This window comes from Enhydra lutris, unplaced genomic scaffold (genome assembly GCF_002288905.1).
Source record: "Enhydra lutris kenyoni isolate GAN:26980312 unplaced genomic scaffold, ASM228890v2 scaffoldscaffold30, whole genome shotgun sequence".
Taxonomy (NCBI): domain Eukaryota; kingdom Metazoa; phylum Chordata; class Mammalia; order Carnivora; family Mustelidae; genus Enhydra; species Enhydra lutris.
In genome coordinates this window covers 3,987,819-4,008,573 of record NW_019154114.1, presented here as the reverse complement: position 1 = coordinate 4,008,573, position 20,755 = coordinate 3,987,819, and the positions used below count along the sequence as shown (strand labels likewise).

The following is a 20,755-nucleotide window of genomic DNA, read 5'->3' as shown; positions in this document are numbered from 1 at the left end:
AAAATATAGTTAGTGTTTGGGGCACCTGGGTGGCTCAGTGGGTTAAAGCCTCTGCCTTCGGCTCGGGTCATGATCTCAGGGTCCTGGGATCGAGCCCCGCATCAGGCTCTCTGCTCAGCAGGGAGTCTGCTTCCTCCTCTCTCTCTGCCTGCCTCTCTGCCTACTTGTGATCTCTGTCTGTCAAATAAATAAATAAAATCTTTAAAAAATATATATATAGTTAGTGTTCTATTATGAATGAAATATACTTGGTGTTACAAATAACCTTCCCTTTGTAGTCAAAGAAGCCCTTAATTTTTTAAATTCTCTTCTAGTTTTTTCCTTCAAAGAAGCAGCATCGGCAAGGTAAACCATCTGTTTCTTATAGAATATAGTTGCGTTTGAGCATCTAATCATGCCACTATGTTTTGATTGCTTGAAAAGTTTTAACTTTGAAAGAGCTTATTATTTCTCTGAGAAAAAAGTTAAATTAGCTTTTTTTTTAATCTTGCAAATCTTTATATGCTTAGTAGTTTAAGAACTTAAAAGTACTGTCTGTTTTTATGCTATATCCTGTATTAAAGCTACAACTTGAGATTAACATAAAGTGTAAATGTTTAGAGGATGGAATATTCTGGTTTACAAGATTTCTAAGACTTAGTAGCATATCTTTTATTTTTGTACATTCCGTATTAATCTTCTTATGAAGCCATAATAGTCAACTTAATACAATGTTCTGAACAGAAGTGATTATTTCTTTGACCTCTCTTATATAGGATTATAAATGTGGGAGGTTGTAGTGAGTCTAAACTTGGTCCAGAATATCTCTACCTGCTACCCAAGGTTGTCTGGTCATTTGCGTACTCAGGAATGTTGGGTACAAATAATACAGTCATTTAAGTAATATTTAAAATAATATTGTGGTTGAGCCTTAGTTTAAATACTATGAAGAGCAGAATTGTCATATCTATGTATGAAATTTGGGTAATTTTATAATATGTTTGCTTGATCTGTAAGTTGAGGGGTTACATTTTAACCAGATTTTTTTCTAATTCAAGTCAAATGCTTTTTTTTTTTTTTTTTTTTAAAGAACCGAGCTCAAGCTGCCATGGAATTCTTACAAGAATTAAATAACGATGTCTCTGGGAGTTTTGTGGAAGAGGTATATGTCCAAAAGCTTATGAAGTCTGACTAGATGGAGGAGGGACAGAGGTGTAGTCCCCATATAGGATTATTGTCTATAAATACAAATCAGGATTTAAAAAAATTTTTCCTTGCTTTCCCACAGAATAGTTATAAAGTCAGTTTAAAGATGTTTGATCTTTGTTTTGAGGGCAATAGAACACATGTATATGCATTATTATTTTTCTTTTTTTTTTTAAGATTTTATTTATTTATTTGACAGTGATCACAAGTGGGCAGAGAGGCAGGCAGAGAGAGAGGGGGAAGCGGGCTCCCCACTGAGCAGAGAACCCGATCCCAGAACCTAAGATCATGACCTGACCCGAAGGCAGAGGCTTTAACCCACTGAACCCCCCAGGCACCCCTACACATTATTATTTCTGTGTGGAAATGTAATTTTTTAATAATTCAAAGCCCTAAGAATTTAAAATTTTGAGTTTATTTATTTTGGTAGTCTCTACACCCAGCATGGGGCTCAATCTCATGACCCCGAGATCAAGAGTCTCCTGTTATACTGACTGAGCCAGCCAGGCACCCCAGTATTTAGAATTTTGAATCTTTGTATCTTCATGTTCAGTTGAGAGTTGAATTACTTTAACATTGGAGTCTAACATGTTGCCTCATTTGTTCTAAAATAGCTTAACTGTTTCTGCCATGTTTAATATGATTGTAAAATTTTTCAATTTTTTTCCTGTGTCCTATTTAGAGTCCAGAAAACCTTCTAGACAATGATCCTTCATTTTTCTGCAGGTTTACCATTGTGGTTGCAACTCAGCTTCCTGAAAGGTAAATTTTTATGTTAATTCATTTTTATTTTGGTCTCCTACTAGATTTGCATAGTTTTGTTTTCTCTGCAAAGACTGTAGTTCTTAAAATTCTTTATTTAAAAATTTTTTTAAATTAATTAATTAATTAATTTTTTTTTAAAGATTTTATTTATTTGACCGACAGAGATCACAAGTAGGCAGAGAGGCAGGCAGAGAGAGAGGAAGGGAAGCAGGCTCCCTGCTGAGCAGAGAGCCCGATGCGGGGCTCGATCCCAGGACCCCAGGATCATGACCTGAGCCGAAGGCAGCGGCTTTAACCCACTGAGCCACCCAGGCGCCCCTTAAATTAATTTATTAATTATACAGTGTGCTTAGGGGTGTAGATAAGGGTTTTATAAATACTTTCCTCTTTGTTAAAGAAGTGTCTTTCAATAATATTCTCCCTAATACAAAAGAGAAGGCTTTCATGTCCCTGTAGTCCAAAAGATAAACTTTCTATGAGACTGCAGCCTTGTGGAATTGCTTGTTTTTCAGTGTATCCATGACTTGCTTGTGTAAATGTAACAGATATGTATTTGCATTTATTACTTAGTAAGAAAGTTACTTTATTTTAGGGTATTTTCCTGTTTGGCCTGTATCCATTTGCTTATGATTTTATTTATTGTGCTTTCCTTTACAGTACATTACTACGTTTAGCAGATGTCCTCTGGAATTCACAAATACCTCTTTTGATCTGTAGGACTTACGGACTAGTTGGTTATATGAGGATTATTATAAAAGAACATCCAGGTAATTCTGTTGCACATATGGGGCTTGTCATTGATTGCTTTAGCTACAGTTTTAGAAACCTGGCATTTGAGAAAGTCAATTTTATTTTATATTTTTAATTTTTTAAAATTTATTCAACAGAGAGAGACAAGACAGAGAGAGAGAGAGAGAGAGAGAGAGAGCACAAGCACGGGGAGCAGCAGAGGGAGAGGGAGAAGCAGGCTCTCTGCTTCTGCAATGTGGGGCTTGGGCCTAGGATCCGGGGATCATGACCTGAGCCGAAGGCAGACACTTAACTGACTGAGCCACCAGCCCCATAGGAAGTCAGTTTTAAATTACAGAGTGGGGCACCTGGGTGGCCCAAGATAGTTAAGTGTATGCCTTCGGCTCAGGTCCTGATCCCAGGATTCTGGGATCGAGCCCCACATCAGGCTCCCTGCTCAGCAGAGAGCCTGCTTCTCCCTTTCCCTCTGCTGCTCCCCCTGCTTGTGCTCCCTCTGTTAAATAAATAAATAAAATCTTAAAAAAAATTGCAAAATAAATTTTAACAGTACAACTCTGGTTACAGGTTCAGAATCAATAGTCATTAATCTAATATTTCCTTTACTTAGCATTATAGAAGGATACAGAGCAGAAGATACAACAGGTACAGCTTCTTCATTTTATTAGGAGGCTCACCAGCAAAGCAAGTCCGTAGCTTTTTTTGCCCCCTAACCCACATAGGGCGTGTAGAGCTGCTACAGGTGAGAGTCAAGGTATGTGGGTCACAGTGACACATAGACGTCATACTACCTTTCTCTCCCAAACTTTCATTACATTCTCATAGAGGCATTATGTACAGTTCAGGTACAGTTCTACACGATAAACAAGTCATTTACCTGACTACTGCTCCAAGTAAACAGTGTTGCAGGAGACTGGAGTCGTACACAGGCAGGCTTGTGTTAGCTCAAGGATGATGTTAGACCTTTACTTACAAATTTTTTTAAAAAGATTTTATTACTTTTTAAAGATTTTATTTATTTATTTGACAGAGAGATAGGCAGAGAGGCACACAGAGAGAGAGGGGGAAGCAGGCTCCCCGCTGAGCAGAGAGCCTGATGCGGGGCTCAATCCCAGGACCCTGAGATCATGACCCGAGTTGAAGGCAGAGGCTTTACCCACTGAGCCACCCAGATGCCCCATTATTTATTTATTTGAGAGAGAGCATGAGCAGGAGGGCCAGAGAGAGAGAGGAGAGTGGGAGAGAGAATCTTAAGCAGACTCAGCCCTAAGTGGGAGCCTGACTAGAGGCTCAATCTCATGACCCTGAGGTCATGACCAGAGCCAAAACCAAGAACCAGACGCTTAACTTGCTGTGGCACCCAGGCATGCCTCTGCTTACAATTTTTTTTTTTAAAGATTTTATTTATTTGACAGAGAGAGGTCACAAGTAGAGAGAGAGAGGAGGAAGCAGGCTCACTGCCTAGCAGAGAGCCCGATGTGGGACTCGATCCCAGGACCCTGAGATCATGACCTGAGCTGAAGGCAGAGGCTTAACCCACTGAGCCACCCAGGCAGCCCCTACCTACAAATTTTTAATCTTAAATCATCATCCAGTTTTCATTCAGTATTCCTGCATGGCTCTGAGCCAGTACTCTGCTAGTGTAGTGATAGCCCTTGGTGTTGCTAGTGTCACTGGGGAGTAGTATCTGCTTGGGCAGTTAGGGGGTGGCTTGTGGGGATAAACTCTTGGCAGGTGCTAGTAGGCCTTTTAAGACTTAAAAGTGAGAGAGTGACAGGGTGAAAATTTTATTTCAAATGTGTGCCCTGAAGTGGGGTAGAGAATGAATGGATTTGAAGGGGCAAAGATTGGAGGAAAGGGTTGTTGTTAGGAAATTTCCAGTGGTGTAGCTAGGTGAGAGAGACAGAGACCAAGCCCCTGACCAAAGGCTGATGTTACAAGGATAGGGAAGAGGGGGTAAAAAATAATGAGGGTTAATATTGCTGGCTGTGTGCCTGCCTTAATGTAGATTATTTCATAAAATCTTTATAAAATCCTTATAATGTAGGTACTATTATATCTCCTTTTTGCAGATCAGGATGCTGAGGCACAGAGAGATTAAGTTATTTGCCTAAAGTCACACAGCTCGCAAGTGACAGAACTTGACCTAGTTCTAAACAGTCACTGAAATTATACATTCCTGTTCTTCCCCCATATGGAGACTGTAATATTAGGACATGTGGAATGACTGATGTTGGGCCAAAGAAGAAAGAAATCAAGGATAGGGGCATCCAGCTGGTTCAGTCAGAAGAGCATGCGGTTCTTGATCTTGAGGTTATAAGTTTGAGCCCCACTTTGGGTGCAGAGATTACTTAAAAATAAAATCTTTAAAAAAAAAGAAAGAAGGCTAGGACAACCATCAGGTTCCTAGGGAAGAGGTCTAGGTAGATGGTGATGATGTCTACTGAAGACCACAGGAGGGGAAAGGTAGTGTTGTTGTTAAGTATTATCTGAACACATATTTTATCAATTTTGATCTTTTAAAATTATAACAGCAAGAAAATTCAACTCTAAAGGAATTTTGAGTTTATTCTTATTAAAACTATAGTCCACTTATGATTTGTGCATTTGGAAAAATGTGAATGTATATGTATATATAAATTTATCTCAACAGAAAAGGGGTGCCTGGAGGGCTCAGTTGGTGGAGCGTGTGACTCTTGATCTTGGGGTTGCGAGTTTGAGCCCCATATAGGGTGTGAAGCTTACTTATAAAAATTAAAAAATTAAAATCAGTTCCTTGGGTTAAAAAAAAAAAAAAGGAAACAGAAAAAAACCTGTAAGCCCTATGCCCATTTAGAAATTATAGATTTCTGGGGCACCTGGGTGGCTCAGTGGGTTGGGCTTCTGCCTTCGGCTCAGGTCATGGTCTCAGGGTCCTGGGATCGAGCCCCGCATTGGGCTCTCTGCTCAGTGGGGAGCCTGCTTCTTCCTCTCTCTCTCTGCCTGCCTCTCTGCCTACTTGTGATCTCACTCTGTCAAATAAGTAAATCTTTAAAAAAAAAGAAATTATAAATTTCTTTTTTTCATGACCTATGATTTTTAATTTTTAATTTTTTTAATTTTAATTTTTTAAAAAAGGTTTTATTTATTTATTTGAGAGAGAGTGAAAGTGAGAGAGATCACAGAGGGAAATGGAGAAGCAAACTCACCACTGAGCAGAGAGGCTGATGTGGGACTTGATCCCAGCACCCTGGAATCATGACTTGAGCTGAAGGCAGATGCCTAACTAACTGAGCCACCCAGGCACCCCTGTGATTTTGTTTTTAATTATCTTAAGCCTTATCACATAATTTACAAACTTGTGCTGATGATCTGTCTCCTCAATTTTAACCCTTCTGATGAGTTGGCAAAAGCACGATTACCAATCATACATATATGGTAGTTCCACAGCTGTGTCTTTGTTTTTTGTTTTTTTGTTTTTATTTTGTTTTTTTAAGATTTATTTATTTATTTGACAGACAGAGATCACAAGTAGGCAGAGAGACAGGCAGAGAGAGAGAGGGGAAGCAGGTTCCCTGCTGAGCAGAGATCCTGATGCGGGGCTTGATCCCAGGACCCTGAGATCATGACCTGAGCTGAAGGCAGGGGCTTAACCCACTGAACCACCCAGGCACCCCCACAGTTGTGTCTTTGTATAGCTGCTTAGAAGACAATCCTGAATTATAACTTAGTCTGACTTAGTAAAGAATCCACAAGCCAAGTTTGCTGTTATATCTTGTCACACTGAATTTTAAAAGCATCTGACTTTATAGACCATCTATAAAATGTGAGAAGCGTTAAATATTCTTTATTTAATATTATACATAAACACACAAATGTTTTTCATTAAGTAAAAGGCAACATTTTAGATGCAGGGAATTTTTTTTTTTTTTTAAGATTTTATTTATTTATTTGACACAGAGAGAGAGCACAAGTAGGCAGAGTGGCAGGCAGAGGGAGAGGAAGAAGCAGGCTCTCTGCTGAGTAGGGAGCCCGATGTGGGCCTCGATCCCAGGACCCTGTGATCATGACCTGAGCTGAAGGCGGCCGCTTAACCAACTGAGCCACCCAGGCACCTGATGCGGGAATTTTAATTAAATTGGCATAGTTAAGACCAGAAAGATAAAGTGGACACTGTCAGTTTTTCTTTAGCCTTGCCTTTAACAGGCTAAGGAACACAACTTGAAACACAGCTGAGTCTTGTTTTTCTGAGACAGTGAAGGGATTTCCTCAGGATTTAAATATATTAATATAACCAGTTATGTAAATCTAAATTTTAAAAGATCTCCTATAAGTTTAGAGATAGCATTTACCATCTCTGTGAAAAGCTGAACATTACTAATCAATTCCTATCATATTTTTAGAAGGGGAAAATAGTGACAGCACTTGCTGAACCAGAATTACTATCAAAGTTCAAAAAGCTGATCATATTCATTTAACCGTGAGCCAATCTTATTTAAATCAGAACTGTTCAAAAGAAATATTCTGTCAGCCATTCATGTTCTGAATTCTGGTGTATGAGATCAATTTAAATAAGGTACAAATAAAAAAATGTCTCGAGACATTTTTGTTTTGTAATAAATGAGCATGGCCAGCTATTTCTCCTTAGTAGCTTTTTGAGATAAGCTATCAAGTCTGCCCTTCCTCCTGTCTTGATGTCACGGAGATCATTTTAGTTCCATGGATGTACTTCCTGGGATTCTCCAAATACTCCTTCAGTGTCTCCTCTTCCCAGGCGATGCCTTTGTTCTTATTGGCATCTGTGTAAGAAAATCCAGGGGCCTGACCTGTCTTTCAACCAAATAAACCATGGAGATTTGGCCCAATCTTGTGCTTGCCTCCCTTTTCCACAGTATGGCACTGGGCACTTTTTTGAACAAAAAATCATCTTGCCCCTCTCAACATCACCCAATTTTAAATCACTCTTTTGTCACTCACAAAATGAAGCTGCTTGCTTGCAAGCCGGATATCCCACTCTCTCAAAAATTACAGATTTCTTAAGCCCCTATAATGTAGTGTATTTTAGAAGTATCACTAAAGAAGTCTTTTTTGGGGGGATTATTTGTTTCACAGTAATAGAATCTCATCCAGATAATGCATTAGAGGATCTACGACTGGATAAGCCATTTCCTGAACTGAGAGAACATTTTCAGTCTTATGATTTGGATCATATGGAAAAAAAGGTATGTATGACCTTCCGTTTAAAGATAGATTAAAAGTTTTTTTTTAACCTCAGGTTTTTGAATTACACCACAATGAGAAAATACTATAAATATCCATATTCTTGTCATCCAGATTACATAGTAACAACATTGTACTTAATTTGTTTGAAGTGAATTTGTTTTCCAGCAAAATTTGAAAAGTTCTTTTATTTATTTATTTTTAAGGATTTAATTTGTTTATTTGACAGAGAGAGATCACAAGTAGGCAGAGAGGCAGGCAGAGAGAGAGGGAGAGGGAAGCAGGCTCCCTGCTGAGCTGAGAGCCTGATGCAGGACTCAATCCCAGGAGCCTGAGATCATGACCCAAGCTGGAGGCAGCGGCTTAACCCACTGAGCCACCCAGTTGCCCCTGAAAAGTTCTTTTATTGAAGAGAAGTTCGTTAACTGAACATATCAATGTAATCAACACCCAGGTCAGCAAATTAGACATAAACATATCCCAGCAGCCCTCTTCATGACCCCTTTGTAAACAATTAGATACACTTCTTAAAAAGTGTGAATTGGGGTTGGGTGTTTATTGAAATTAATTCCTGGGGCGCCTGGGTGGCTCAGTGGGTTAAGCCGCTGCCTTCGGCTCAAGTCATGATCTCAGGGTCCTGGGATCGAGCCCCGCATTGGGCTCTCTGCTCAGCAGGAAGCCTGCTTCCCTTCCTCTCTCTCTGCCTGCCTCTCTGCCTACTTGTGATCTCTCCCTGTCAAATAAGTAAATAAAATCTTTAAAAAAAAAAAAAAAAAAAGAAATTAATTCCTCTTGAAAGTTATTTTTAGTGTTTGAAGAGTTACCAGGCAACTCCATATTTCATTATAGAAATAATGATATTTATAATAGATTATGTAACTTAAGGAGTATGTGTTTTTTTCCTACCCTTGTATTTATTAAAATACAGGTTTTTGACTAGAAGACAGTTTTCTCAGTCTACGATTGATATCTGAAATCAAGAGATTTGTGCTTTCTTTTTGGGCGGTATGTCTCTGAGACACTTTTCTTGATGGTAAAATAGGGACAGTCATAGTATAAACCTGCCATATTAGGATTAAATTGGATATTACTTCTAGAAAAAGTTTATAAAGCAATTTTCATTAACTCAGTTCATTTCTCTCCATTCACTATACTGCATATACTGGGAGATGATCATAATTACTGTTGGATTTGTTAAAAATGAGATGATGTGATGAAGAATAAAGGTAAACAATTAATGTTAGCTAATACTGACATTTTCTTTGATTTTTCTTTTGTTTTTAGGACCATAGCCATACTCCATGGATTGTGATCGTAGCTAAATATTTAGCACAGTGGTATAGTGAAGTACGTCCTTTTTTAAAAAACACAAATTCCATGTGTGACTGTACTTTCAGTTTAAAGGATTTCATTGGAGGAAAGTGGGAGATTCTTTTCTTTATGTGGTTACAGGGGAGGTGGGTGCTTTTCTCTTTAAATCTGGCATTTTCTCTTTTGAGACTGATATTTTTATTAACAAAATGAAATACCAATAAATGTCATTCTGAAACTGGCCGTGGGGAATGAGTGTAGCAAAATGGCCCAGTTTTGTTTTTCTTCAAGTCAACCTCTGATTTCACTGAGGTATTTGCTGATGAAATCTCAGCATGGATGGGAGAATGGGGGAATCTTTGGACTCTCGATTTCCATCTTTGATTTTTTGTAACTAGAATTTAAAAATTTCTAACCAATTTAGACAAATGGACGAATACCTAAAACGTATAAAGAGAAAGAAGACTTCAGAGATTTGATTAGACAAGGTAATATGATGGGATATAATTGAATGTTGTATAAAGTTTGAAAAGCAAATTGCTTGAAGCTGTTTATCGGATTTCTGTCAGGAACTTTATCAGACGATGCCATCATGAGCTTGTATTTTATTTTTTCTCAGGGGAGGCTTAGGAGCCACTCATCATACAGTTTTTTTTAAATGACTAATGATAGTTTCCTCATCAGTAAATGAGGAACTGGGGGCTGCTCATACCTACCTCATGGGTTGTTGTGAGGATTCATTCATACCATAAAATGTAAAGTACATTTAATAGTGTCTGATACAGAGTAAAAGCTCAAAAAGATAACTACTAATATATTAATAAAAAATGACTAATGATAAACCTGTTTCTTCCTAAGTTTCAGTATCCAATCCTCCCTTTTAAGATCTGATGAGGTTATTTCCATAATGTTAGGAATAGCATAGGGGTGAGAAGGAAAGGGCTATTTTTTGCTAACCAGTTTCTATTTTACTAGGAATTCTGAAGAATGAAAACGGGGCTCCAGAAGATGAAGAGAATTTTGAAGAAGCTATTAAAAATGTGAACACAGCACTAAATACAACTCAGGTATTAAAGTGTTTCTGAAGAATTCATATAAGAAAGGTGTTTTTTGAAGTCTTCACGTGAAATAGTTGATTTTAGATTCTTTCTTTCTTTCTTTCTTTCTTTCTTTCTTTCTTTCTTTCTTTCTTTCTTTCTTTCTTTCTTTTAAAGAAGTATTTATTTACTTTAGAGAAGGGGCACCAGAGAGAACATACGTGCATGTGTGCGTGATTTGGCGGGGCAGAGAGAGAGGGAGAGAATCCCATGCAGACTCCCAGCTGAGTGCAGAGCCTGCTGCCAGGCTTTATCCTATGACCCTGAGGTTATGACCTAAGCTGAAATCACAAGTCAGGTGCTTAACTGACTCAGCTACCAGGTGCCCTGACTTTAGATTTAAATTAATATTTCCTAAATTGTAAAGTTGTTAGAAATTAGTGTCTATAATATGGATTGAATCGTGTTTTAGTAAGACCATATTGTCCTTGTTGAAATGGATATCAGTGCCTCAGGATATGATAGTGATATAATAATTTATATACATTATTTGAAGTACATGATTTGTGAATAGTAACAGTTTGGGTGTAGAAAATATATAATGAGGTTGATATTTTGCTGGTCCAAAATTGTGTTGCCTAAAAGTTAAATCTTACTCTGCATTTGCTTTTGACAATAGTTACTTGGATATAATGGAAGACATTCTTAATGACATTGTAAGACATTATTTGGAGGATAACTCTATTTAGATGGCCTTTGTTTTGTTATTAAGGTCTTGCCAGTGAGGTTTTTGGGAAATTTGGAATAACACAACTGGTAAGTTAAGAATTTTCTTATAATTTTAATATGGCAAAAAAAATGCTGTCTTTCACATTAGGAAAGCACTTAAGCTGTCATTACAAGCTTTTTGGAGACAATGAGGTAGTATAGCTGAGTATTTAAAAGTGTGTGCTTTAGGGGCTTCTAGGTGGCTCAGTCGGTTAAGCGGTTGCCTTCGGCTCAGGTCATGATCACAGGGTCCTGGGATCAAGCCCTGCATTGGGCTTCCTGCTTAGCGGAGAGCCTCCTTCTTCCTCTCCCTCTGCCTGCCATTCTGCCTACTTGTGCTCTTTCTCTATCTCTCTGTCAAATAAATAAATAAAATCTTAAAAAAAAAATAAGTGTGTGCTTTATCAGTTTTCTGGCATGAAGATAATTTTCTGTCTTAATTGAGGTGATGGTTGAAAGGACATGCATCGAACTGTATGTTTAAGATTCATTTCACTAAATGTAAAATTTACCCCAATTAAAAAAAAACCCAAGGTTCTCATAGTTAGGTTCTGTATAGTGAACTAAGCAAATAGACAAATGCACTAGGTGTTTTGAACAAAATTCAAGCAGAGCAGAGGGGTAGAGCATGATGAGGGTGAGGAGGCCTAGGATCAGAAGGGGTCCATAGAAGCATTTTGAGCAGGGAGTGGAGTGACCTGATTTATGTTTCTAAAAAATCATTCTGGTTCTTGTGAGGAAAATAGACTGCAGGGGACTGGGAACAGAAACAGAGAAACCAGTTAAGAGGTTACTGGTAAGAAATTTTTTTTTTCCACAAAGCTGTAGAATCAAAGCCTATAATTTCAATAGTTGTTACTAATGTATGATGATTTTGCCAGCATTAAAAGTACTTAAACTATGTAGTTTTTACCAGAGTTGTTGTCTCTTCCAGTAGTTACTGATTCAGGGTATAAGGGTTTCAAGTTTTTGACAAGCTGGAAACACATGAAGGACTACAAATCTGAATGTCTGACTCAGATGTTCTGAATTACAAATATCTGAAATCTTTGTTATGTCTTTAGATGTAACTATATCAAAGATTTACTTTGGCTCCTTTTGTAATCCATGTGTGATGGAAGAGAACAGGTCAGTCTTTAGTGCTGACACCAGCGGGCAGGAGGGTACTTCATTCCATTCTCTGTTTCCTCATCAGTTCTCTGTCTGGTACTGATTCTCAATTAAAGTCTAAGCACAGGGCGGCTGGGTGGGTCAGTCAATAAAGCATCCACCTTCAGCTCAGGTCATGATACCAGAGTCATGGGAGTGAGCTCTAAGTGGGGGCTCCCTGCTCAACAGGGTGTCTGCTTCTCCCTCTCCTTCTGCCTCTCCCCACCACTTGTGTGCGTGCATTCTCTCTTTCTCTCTCAAATAAATAAAATCCTTACAAAATTGTCTAAGCCCATCAGAAGTTTTTATTTGATTACAATGTAGGAATTCAGAGAACTTGTTTGGGAAATAGTGGAAATACAGATGGCCACATTCTTAGTATAAGTAAATCTTTTGTGTTCCTTTGTTAGATCCCAAGCAGTATTGAAGATATATTTAATGATGATCACTGCATAAATATCACCAAACAGGTAACAACTGAAAGTAAATAGTGCCATCTTAATCTTTGGGTCAATTTCAAATGCCATTTAATACTAATTTTTTTTCTCATTCTTTTAGACTCCATCATTTTGGATTTTAGCTCGTGCCTTAAAGGAATTTGTGGCCAAAGAGGGTCAGGGAAATTTACCTGTTCGAGGCACAATTCCTGATATGATTGCGGATTCAAGCAAATATATAAAACTGCAGAATGTGTAAGTCACTGTTTTCAGACTATGTTCACTGTTTCAAACTATGTTTCTGAAAAATTAACCTGTTTATAGAACAGATGAACATATTTTATCACTCTATCAGAAATCAGATGCAACGGGCGCCTGGGTAGCTCAGTCATTAAGCGTCTGCCTTCAGCTCAGGTCATGATCCCAGGGTCCTGGGATCAAGCTCCACATAGGGCTCCCTGCTCAGTGGGGAGCCTGTTTCTCCCTCTCCCGCTCCGCCTGCTTGTGTTTCCTCTCTCACTGTGTCTCTCTCGGTCATATAAATAAATAAAATCTCTTAAAAAAAAAATCAAGTGCATCTCTGTAATAGTTTCTTTAAAAATAAGCTAAAAAATAGTTTTAGGTATTTTATAGCAAAATTGAGCAGAAAGTACAGAGAGTTCCCATCTACTGAGTAGGGGGCAGATTTTTTTCTTTCATATTTCATGATAAAAACCTGATATTTGGGGTGCCTGGGTGACTCAGTGGGTTAAGCCTCTGTCTCCATCTCCGGTCATGATCTCAGGGTCTTGGCATCGAGTCCCGCATTGGGTTCTCTGCTCAGCGGGGAGATACTAGCCCCAGACAGAGATACTATTATTGTCCCAGTTTTATAGGTGAGGAAACTGAAACATAGAAAATGTAATTTATTCAGAGTCAGATAGCTGGGAAATGGCAGAACCAGGATTTGAATCCATGAAACCCAGCTCTATACTCTTTTTTTTTAATTTTTTTTAAGATTATTATTATTTTTAGGGAGAGAGAGTGAATGAGGAGGGTAGGGGCAGAGGGGAGGGAGAGAGAGAACCTGGAACATACTCCCCACTGAGTGCAGAGGCGGAGGTAGGGCTCAACACAGGGCTCAGTCCCATGACCCTGAGATCATGACCTGAGCTGAAACCAGGAGTCAGATGCTGCCCAGCTCTACACCTTAACTGTGGCCCTGTAGGAACTTTCATCTGTAACTTAAAACTTGAAGTCTTAGTTTGATGAATTTCTTATCGTCATGTTTCATAATTTAAAGAGTTTGTTACTGTAGGTGTCAGCTCTCTAGGTGTCACTAGTTTGAACCCAGATAGACTGTCCTAAGTATAGGTCTCAGTGGGTATTACCCTTATGTAGTTCAGGCATGTTGCTGATGAATTCAGGGCCGCTGGCTTGAGTTCCCCAAGGACCAAAGGATGTCACACAGAAGATCTCTGTTCTCTAGATACTGCACTTTTCACCTCAGCCACTGTCTAACACATCTTTGTTCGCCTAGCCTAAGATTTCAACTATTTAAAACTTGGGGAAAGTCAGTTGAGGATAGACAGAAGTATGACCTCACATTGAAGGTAGTCAGCTTAACACAGATCATCTTTAGAGAATGAAAGTATAAATAGACTTAAAGGTTTTACATGAATTTGTAAATAGTTTTTTTCTTTTTAAAGATTTTATTTATTTATTTGACAGAGAGAGCACAATCGGGAGCAGTAGGCAGAGAGAGGAGAAGCAGGTTCCCCACTGAGCAGGGAGCCCAACGTGGGGCTTGATCCCAAGACCCTGGGATCATGACCTGAGCCGCAGGCAGAGGCTTAACCGACTGAGCCACCCAGGCGCCCCTGTAGATAGACAGTTTTGAAGTATTTAACTTTCCTTGGATTTAACTTCAGGAGATATATCATGTTCTTCAGTAACATATGTAGTCAGGTCCTCCCAGAAGCATGGCTCATAGATCCTTCTAGGAGGGTAGTTTTTAAGTTGCTGTTGCTATAGACGGAGCTCGGACATTAGCAGATTCCAGAAGTCCATTGCCAACACTGGGGAGATTCCCAGCCACTAACAGTTGCTGCTGGTAGCATCTCCATGGCATTTTCACATTTTGTATCTTACCAAACCAGTATTTTTTCATGAAAAGGAAAGAAATTTGCTTCATGGTGATATTTAAATTTTGCTAACTTTAAAAATTATGAAAACAGATGTTTGTTGTTTTTTTCCAGTTACCGTGAAAAAGCAAAGAAAGATGCTGCTGCTGTGGGTAATCACGTTGCCAAGCTGTTGCAGTCTGTTGGCCAGGTAAGCTTCTGGGCTGAGCGCATTGTGCCTTTTGTGGACAGTGCAGCTCCATTTGGCCTGATTGCATAACTCTGGGAGCCAGAAAGGTTTAGACACAGAGGGTGTGGCACTGGTTCTAGGCCGCTTTAGAGGGATCACTCACTTACCTGCCTAATGAGAAAGGCCTTCACTAAGGAAACAAGATGTTTTTACAGAACTCCTGCAGCGCTTGGGGAAAGCCTTTCTGTCTCCCAGTGATTGGCTTTGTGCTGCAGTCTGTGTTCATCTCCTCTTTTATACTGGAGCAAAACCTGCGTTTCTCTCTTTACAGGCACCAGAGTCCATTTCAGAGAAAGAATTAAAATTACTCTGTAAGTCCCCTTGAATTAATTTCCTTATTTGCTTGATCAAAATGTTTTCAGGAATTTTAAATGGCTGAAATTAAAAATTTTCCATGGTCTCAGTGGTATAGATAAGAATCACTAAGAGTTGGTGTTTTTTTGCCTCATAGTATAATAAAAGGAGAGGGTGTTTTAAGAGTGGGTCACAGATAGAGCTCATCTGTCTATGGCAGTGCTGAAAAGACATGAAGGTCAATTGAAAATTGTCATTAATATGGAATTATTTTCAGCTTATTACTTTTAAATAAATTGGGAAAGTTTTATCTAAAGACTTTGGACGTGAAGTCTTGAGTCACATGTGCATTGACAGTATTGTTTCAAATACTTTGATTTGGGGTGCCTGGGTGGCTCAATGGGTTGAGCCTCTGCCTTCAGCTCAGGTCGTGATCTCAGGGTCCTAGGATCGAGCCTGCATCGGGCTCTCTGCTCGGTAGGGAGCCTGCTTCCCCCTCTCTCTCTGCCTGCCTCTCTGCCTACGTGTGATCTCTGTCAAATAAAATCTTTAAACAAAACAAAACAAAACCAAATACTTTGGTTTGTGTTAAATGACTGATGAATTAAGAGTTTTGCCATCCAGTTTCAGAGTGGGTCAGTTCCTAGGATCTTGATAACTCCTCAGGAGGCCCAAAGCATTTTCTTTTATTTAAGAATTAGTTTAAGGGGCACCTGGGTAGCTCAGTGGGTTAAAGCCTCTGCCTTCGTTTCGGCTCAGGTCATGATCCCAGGGTCCTGGGATCGAGCCCCACTTCGGGCTCTCTGCTCCGCGGGGAGCCTGCTTCTTCCACTCTCTCTGCCCACTTCTCTGCCTACTTGTGATCTCTGTCTGTCAAATAAATAAATAAAATCTTTTTTTTTTTTTTTAAAGATTTTATTTATTTATTTGACAGAGAGAGATCACAAGTAGACGGAGAGGCAGGCAGAGAGAGAGAGAGAGAGGGAAGCAGGCTCCCTGCTGAGCAGAGAGCCCGATGCGGGACTCGATCCCAGGACCCCGAGATCATGACCTGAGCCGAAGGCAGCGGCTTAACCCACTGAGCCACCCAGGCGCCCTAAATAAATAAAATCTTAAAAAAAAAATTAGTTTAAGAGGGATGCCTGAGTGGCTTAATTGGTTAAGCATCAGCCTTTGGCCCACATCCTGATCCTAGGGTTCTGGGGTCCTGGGATCAGGCTCCAAGTCTGTTGGGCTCCCTGCTCAGTGGGGAGTCTGCTTCTCCCTCTGTGCTTTCTTCTTCTCTGTCTGTGCTCTCTCTCTCTCTCAAATAAATAAATAAAATCTTAAAAAAAAAAAAAAGAAAGCAAAGCAAAAACTAAGAGTAAGTTTAAGAATAATAAAATTTGTTTTATGTGCTGAGAATTTTTCCCTGTAGCTATTGCTCTTAACTTCTGCAAAAGTCTTTATTTTGTATGTTCCCCAGCCTTAAAATATATTTATCCATGTTCTCCCTTTAATGACTCTTCCATTGTGCTTGTTGAGGCTTAGTTTTAATGTTTTGTTTCACTACCAATCTTGCATCTTGTTTCTGCATTTGTGTTTGCTCTACTAGCTTATATGATACAAAATTAGAAGCTGGATGTTCAGTACTTGACAGTTAATTCTGTTCTCTCTACTTTGTGGTATGTTTGAAAATTTCCATAATACAAAGGTTTTTTTAAAGAAAGGTTTACAGGGGTGCCTGGGTGGCTCAGTAGGTTAAAGCCTCTGCCTTTGGCTCAGGTCATGATCTCGGGGTCCTGGGATCGAGCCCCACATCGGGCTCTCTGCTCAGCAGGGAGCCTGCTTCCCCCTCTCTCTCTGCCTGTCTCTCTGCCTACTTGTGATCTCTCTCTCTCTGTCAAATAAACAAATAAAATCTTTAAAAAATTGATTAAAAAGATAAAGTTTTACATATTTAAGTGTACAGTATATATAATGCTCTCCATTAGGACTACTTATCCTTAATAATGATAAAAACAACTATTCACTGAGTCTTATCAGGCATTGTGCTAGGTATGCACTTGCTACACTTGCACATTTGATCCACAGAACAGCTTTCAAAGGTGTAATATCCCCATTTTACAAATGAAAGCAAGCTCAGAGATTTGCCATCACCTCCTTACTCAGTGCTGAGCTGGTTGTACTGCCAGGGATATGAATTTCAGTTGATCTGTGCTCTAGTGCCTTCTCTGCTAACCATTTAAGCCAAAGAGGTATTTCTTCGGATTTCCATGTCTGTAAAGAGTACACACAGAATTCCCTGTTCTTAGAGTGACTTGTGATTTGGAATATTCACATGTCTTAGCTGTTTTCTTCCATAATGTCTTTCTTGTTTTCAGGCACCAATTCTGCATTTCTTCGAGTGGTAAGATGTCGATCCTTAGCTGAAGAATATGGCTTGGATACAATTAACAAAGAGGAAATAAGTAAGTATAATAACCTTTTGATGCTAGGTTATTAATTTTAATTAAATTTAGAGATATAAATAAATATTTTATATTTTAATAGTAGTGAGTATATGATAATTGACAGGATAATGTAAATATTATACTATAAATTTTATTCTATAAACCAAGAAGTAGTCATATTTCCAAATAGTCATAACTGCAAAATAAAAACTTAGTATATACATGAAATCTTATTTATTTATTTTAAAGATTTTATTTATTATTTATTTGACAGAGATCACAAGTAGGCAGAGAGGCAGGCAGAGAGAGAGAGAGAGAGAGAGAGAGAGGAGGAAGCAGGCTCCCTGCTGAGCAGAGAGCCCAATGCGGGGCTTGATCCCAGGACCCTGGGATCATGACCTAAGCCGAAGGCAGAGGCTTTAACCCACTGAGCCACCCAGGCTCCCCTACATGAAATCATATTTAGACTATTGAGTAAGTTGTGTGATATGAAGAAGAGCTAAAGTCAGAACATTACTACATTAATAGGGATTATGTGAGTAGCTGATAGTCCTTAAGAACACAGGGTTTGATCTTAAAATATCTCCCTCTCCCTTTATTTTACTATTATTTATCATTTTGTATTTTATTGTCACAAAATATTTAAATTTTGTGATCGAATTGCTTTGTATCCTGAAGCTTGAGTATATAGTAAATTCAGTTCTACATTTTTTTTATGTAATGAATTACCCAAGTTATATGAATTGTTTTTCCCTTTCAGTTTCCAGCATGGACAATCCAGATAATGAGATAGTATTATATTTAATGTTACGGGCTGTTGATAGATTTCATAAACAACATGGTCGATATCCAGGTAAGAATAGTTATCTCATTATCATATACAATAAAGTCTTGAATAAATAATTAAATTGAATTAAATCTTAAAGTTTCTTGGGTGTTCTTGGGGTGTTTATAGTAGTGGTGCTTGAATTTTACACTGTAAGCAGTTTACACCTACTTCAGGTCAGTGAGAAAATACCATTTGTTTTTTAAGTGTAAGTATTTGCAAATAATGGTTTGTTGTTTTTTTTAAGATTTTAAAAAATTTATTTGACAGAGAGAAACATAGCAAGAGAGGGAATACAAACAAGGGGAGTGGAAGAGGGAGAGGCAGGCTTCCCAGCAAGCAGGGAGCCCAATGCAGGGCTCAGTCTCAGGACGCTGGGATCATGCCCCAAGACGAAAGCAGACACCTAACCACTGAGCCACTCAGGCGCCCTGCGAATAATGTTTGATTCTTAACTATTACAGGGAAATGTTGGTTGAGTGCATATAGAATAAAACTTTTTCTTTTTTTGGCAGAGTTGGTGGGACGGAGCAGAGGGAATGGGAGAGAGAGAATCTTAAGCAGGCTCCACGCCCATCACAGAACCCTACTCAGGGCTCTATCTCACAACCCTGAGCTGAAATCAAGAGTCAGACACTTAACCGACTGAGCTACCCAGGTGCCCCTAGAATGAAACTTGTTTTTCTGTCAGGTTCCATAGTTTACTTCTAAGACTCAGACTGAGTTTAATTTAGTGGAATGGGAAAGCTATAAGAAGTATGCCAGTGACTTGAATTCAGAACTCTGAAGATGTAGGGATTTCTTTGCTCAGAATCTATTTTTTTGGTCTGTAAATGTAGTTAATTGGAGAATTGGCATAATCTCAAAGATCTTCAGTTGCCTGGAATATTTTTGTTAAGATGATAATTTTAATTGTGCCGTATTATTGCATAGCAGCACATTTTAGGAGTATCATAAAACCTGCTGCCCCAATTGATGTAGTATGCCCACTGAGTTACAGTCTTAATGAGCAAGTGTACCAGAAGAAAGCAAAGGAATAAACACCAAATATGTATTACTTTATGTGTATTGTTTGATAGCTTGTATTTTTGGTTTACTGCATAACAAACCATCCCAAAACTTAGTAGTTTAAAACAATAAATTATTATCTTGTAATTTGTGGATTGGCTGGGCTCAGGCAGTTCTTGCTGGGGAGAGGGGGCACTCTTGTTGTGTGACACCTGGGGCTGGGATCATTCTGAAGGCTTGACTGAGCTAGATATCCAAGAAGACATTTTCACTGTGACTAGCATGTTAGTTTGAACAGCTGGAACTGCTTGGCGGTTGGTCAGACATCTCTCTCCATGGCTAACTGGGGCTTCCTTTTAGTGTTGTATTCCTAGGGCAGACTTCTTACGTGATGGCTGGCTTTCCCAAAGTTAACATTCCAAAAGACCTAGGTGGAACATACAAAGCTTTTTATGAGTTAGCCTTAGAAGTCATACAGCATCACTTTTGCTATGTTCTATTGGCTTCATAGGGCCAGTTTAGATTAAGACTGGGAGGGGACTATGTGAGGGCACAAAGGAATGTTCATTGGGGAGCCATCTTGGAAGACTAGCTACCACATAGAGCATAGGCTTTGGAGTTGAACCTAGCTTCAGATCTAAGTTCTGTCACTTACTATCTCTTGATCATGGGTGAGTCACTGTTTCCAAGTCTGTTTTCTCACTTCTGGAATGGCAATAATAGTGTCTACCTACTCTTGGATTTTAAGGATTACGCAGGTGATGTATGAAAATCACTTAGCATACTACATGGCACCTTGTAAGTATTCAATAAAGGCTTGGTATTATTATTATTAGGAAGAGTAGGATGGTTTTTAAACCAGAAGGGCTAAAAAATATTATTTGTTTTAGTAACTTTTTAATATTACAGCACTTGTGTTCTTCCTTCCAGCAGTAATAATAGCTTGCCTTTGGAGACATACTATAATCATAAGCATAAGCACTGCCCAGGCCCATATCCCAGTTTTGCTACTTAGGAGCTAAGTAACTCAGCCAAATAACTTCATCTGTCTGTGCCTCAGTTTTCTCACGTATAAATGGAGATAATAATAGTACCTACTTCATAGAGTTGTTATGAGGATTAACTCAATTTATATGGTACTTAGAACACTGTCCAGCATTTACTAATGCTCAATAAATGTTACCTCTTATAGCTTTATGTCTTCTGTGTCATTTAATCTTCTGGAAATGAATAATAAACACCATA

The 20,755-nt window shown here is 38.8% G+C and overlaps 1 protein-coding gene and 1 pseudogene across 3 annotated transcripts in view; one reads left to right on the top strand and one right to left on the bottom strand.

The window, feature by feature from the left end:
• Nucleotides 1-20,755, top strand: part of LOC111152806 (NEDD8 activating enzyme E1 subunit 1) — a 49,584-nt gene that overhangs the window by 26,058 nt on the left and 2,771 nt on the right. For all 3 annotated transcript variants that reach the window (XM_022511451.1, XM_022511453.1, XM_022511452.1), the window contains 14 exons: nt 315-345; nt 1,070-1,141; nt 1,868-1,947; nt 2,608-2,717; nt 7,789-7,898; nt 9,181-9,243; nt 9,632-9,695; nt 10,183-10,274; nt 12,572-12,631; nt 12,720-12,853; nt 14,836-14,911; nt 15,222-15,261; nt 17,608-17,694; nt 18,437-18,529. In XM_022511451.1, the coding sequence (XP_022367159.1) occupies nt 315-345; nt 1,070-1,141; nt 1,868-1,947; nt 2,608-2,717; nt 7,789-7,898; nt 9,181-9,243; nt 9,632-9,695; nt 10,183-10,274; nt 12,572-12,631; nt 12,720-12,853; nt 14,836-14,911; nt 15,222-15,261; nt 17,608-17,694; nt 18,437-18,529 (1,112 nt within the window). The remainder of the gene's footprint in view (nt 1-314; nt 346-1,069; nt 1,142-1,867; nt 1,948-2,607; nt 2,718-7,788; nt 7,899-9,180; nt 9,244-9,631; nt 9,696-10,182; nt 10,275-12,571; nt 12,632-12,719; nt 12,854-14,835; nt 14,912-15,221; nt 15,262-17,607; nt 17,695-18,436; nt 18,530-20,755) is intronic.
• LOC111152849 lies at nt 6,775-7,624 on the bottom strand (annotated as a pseudogene).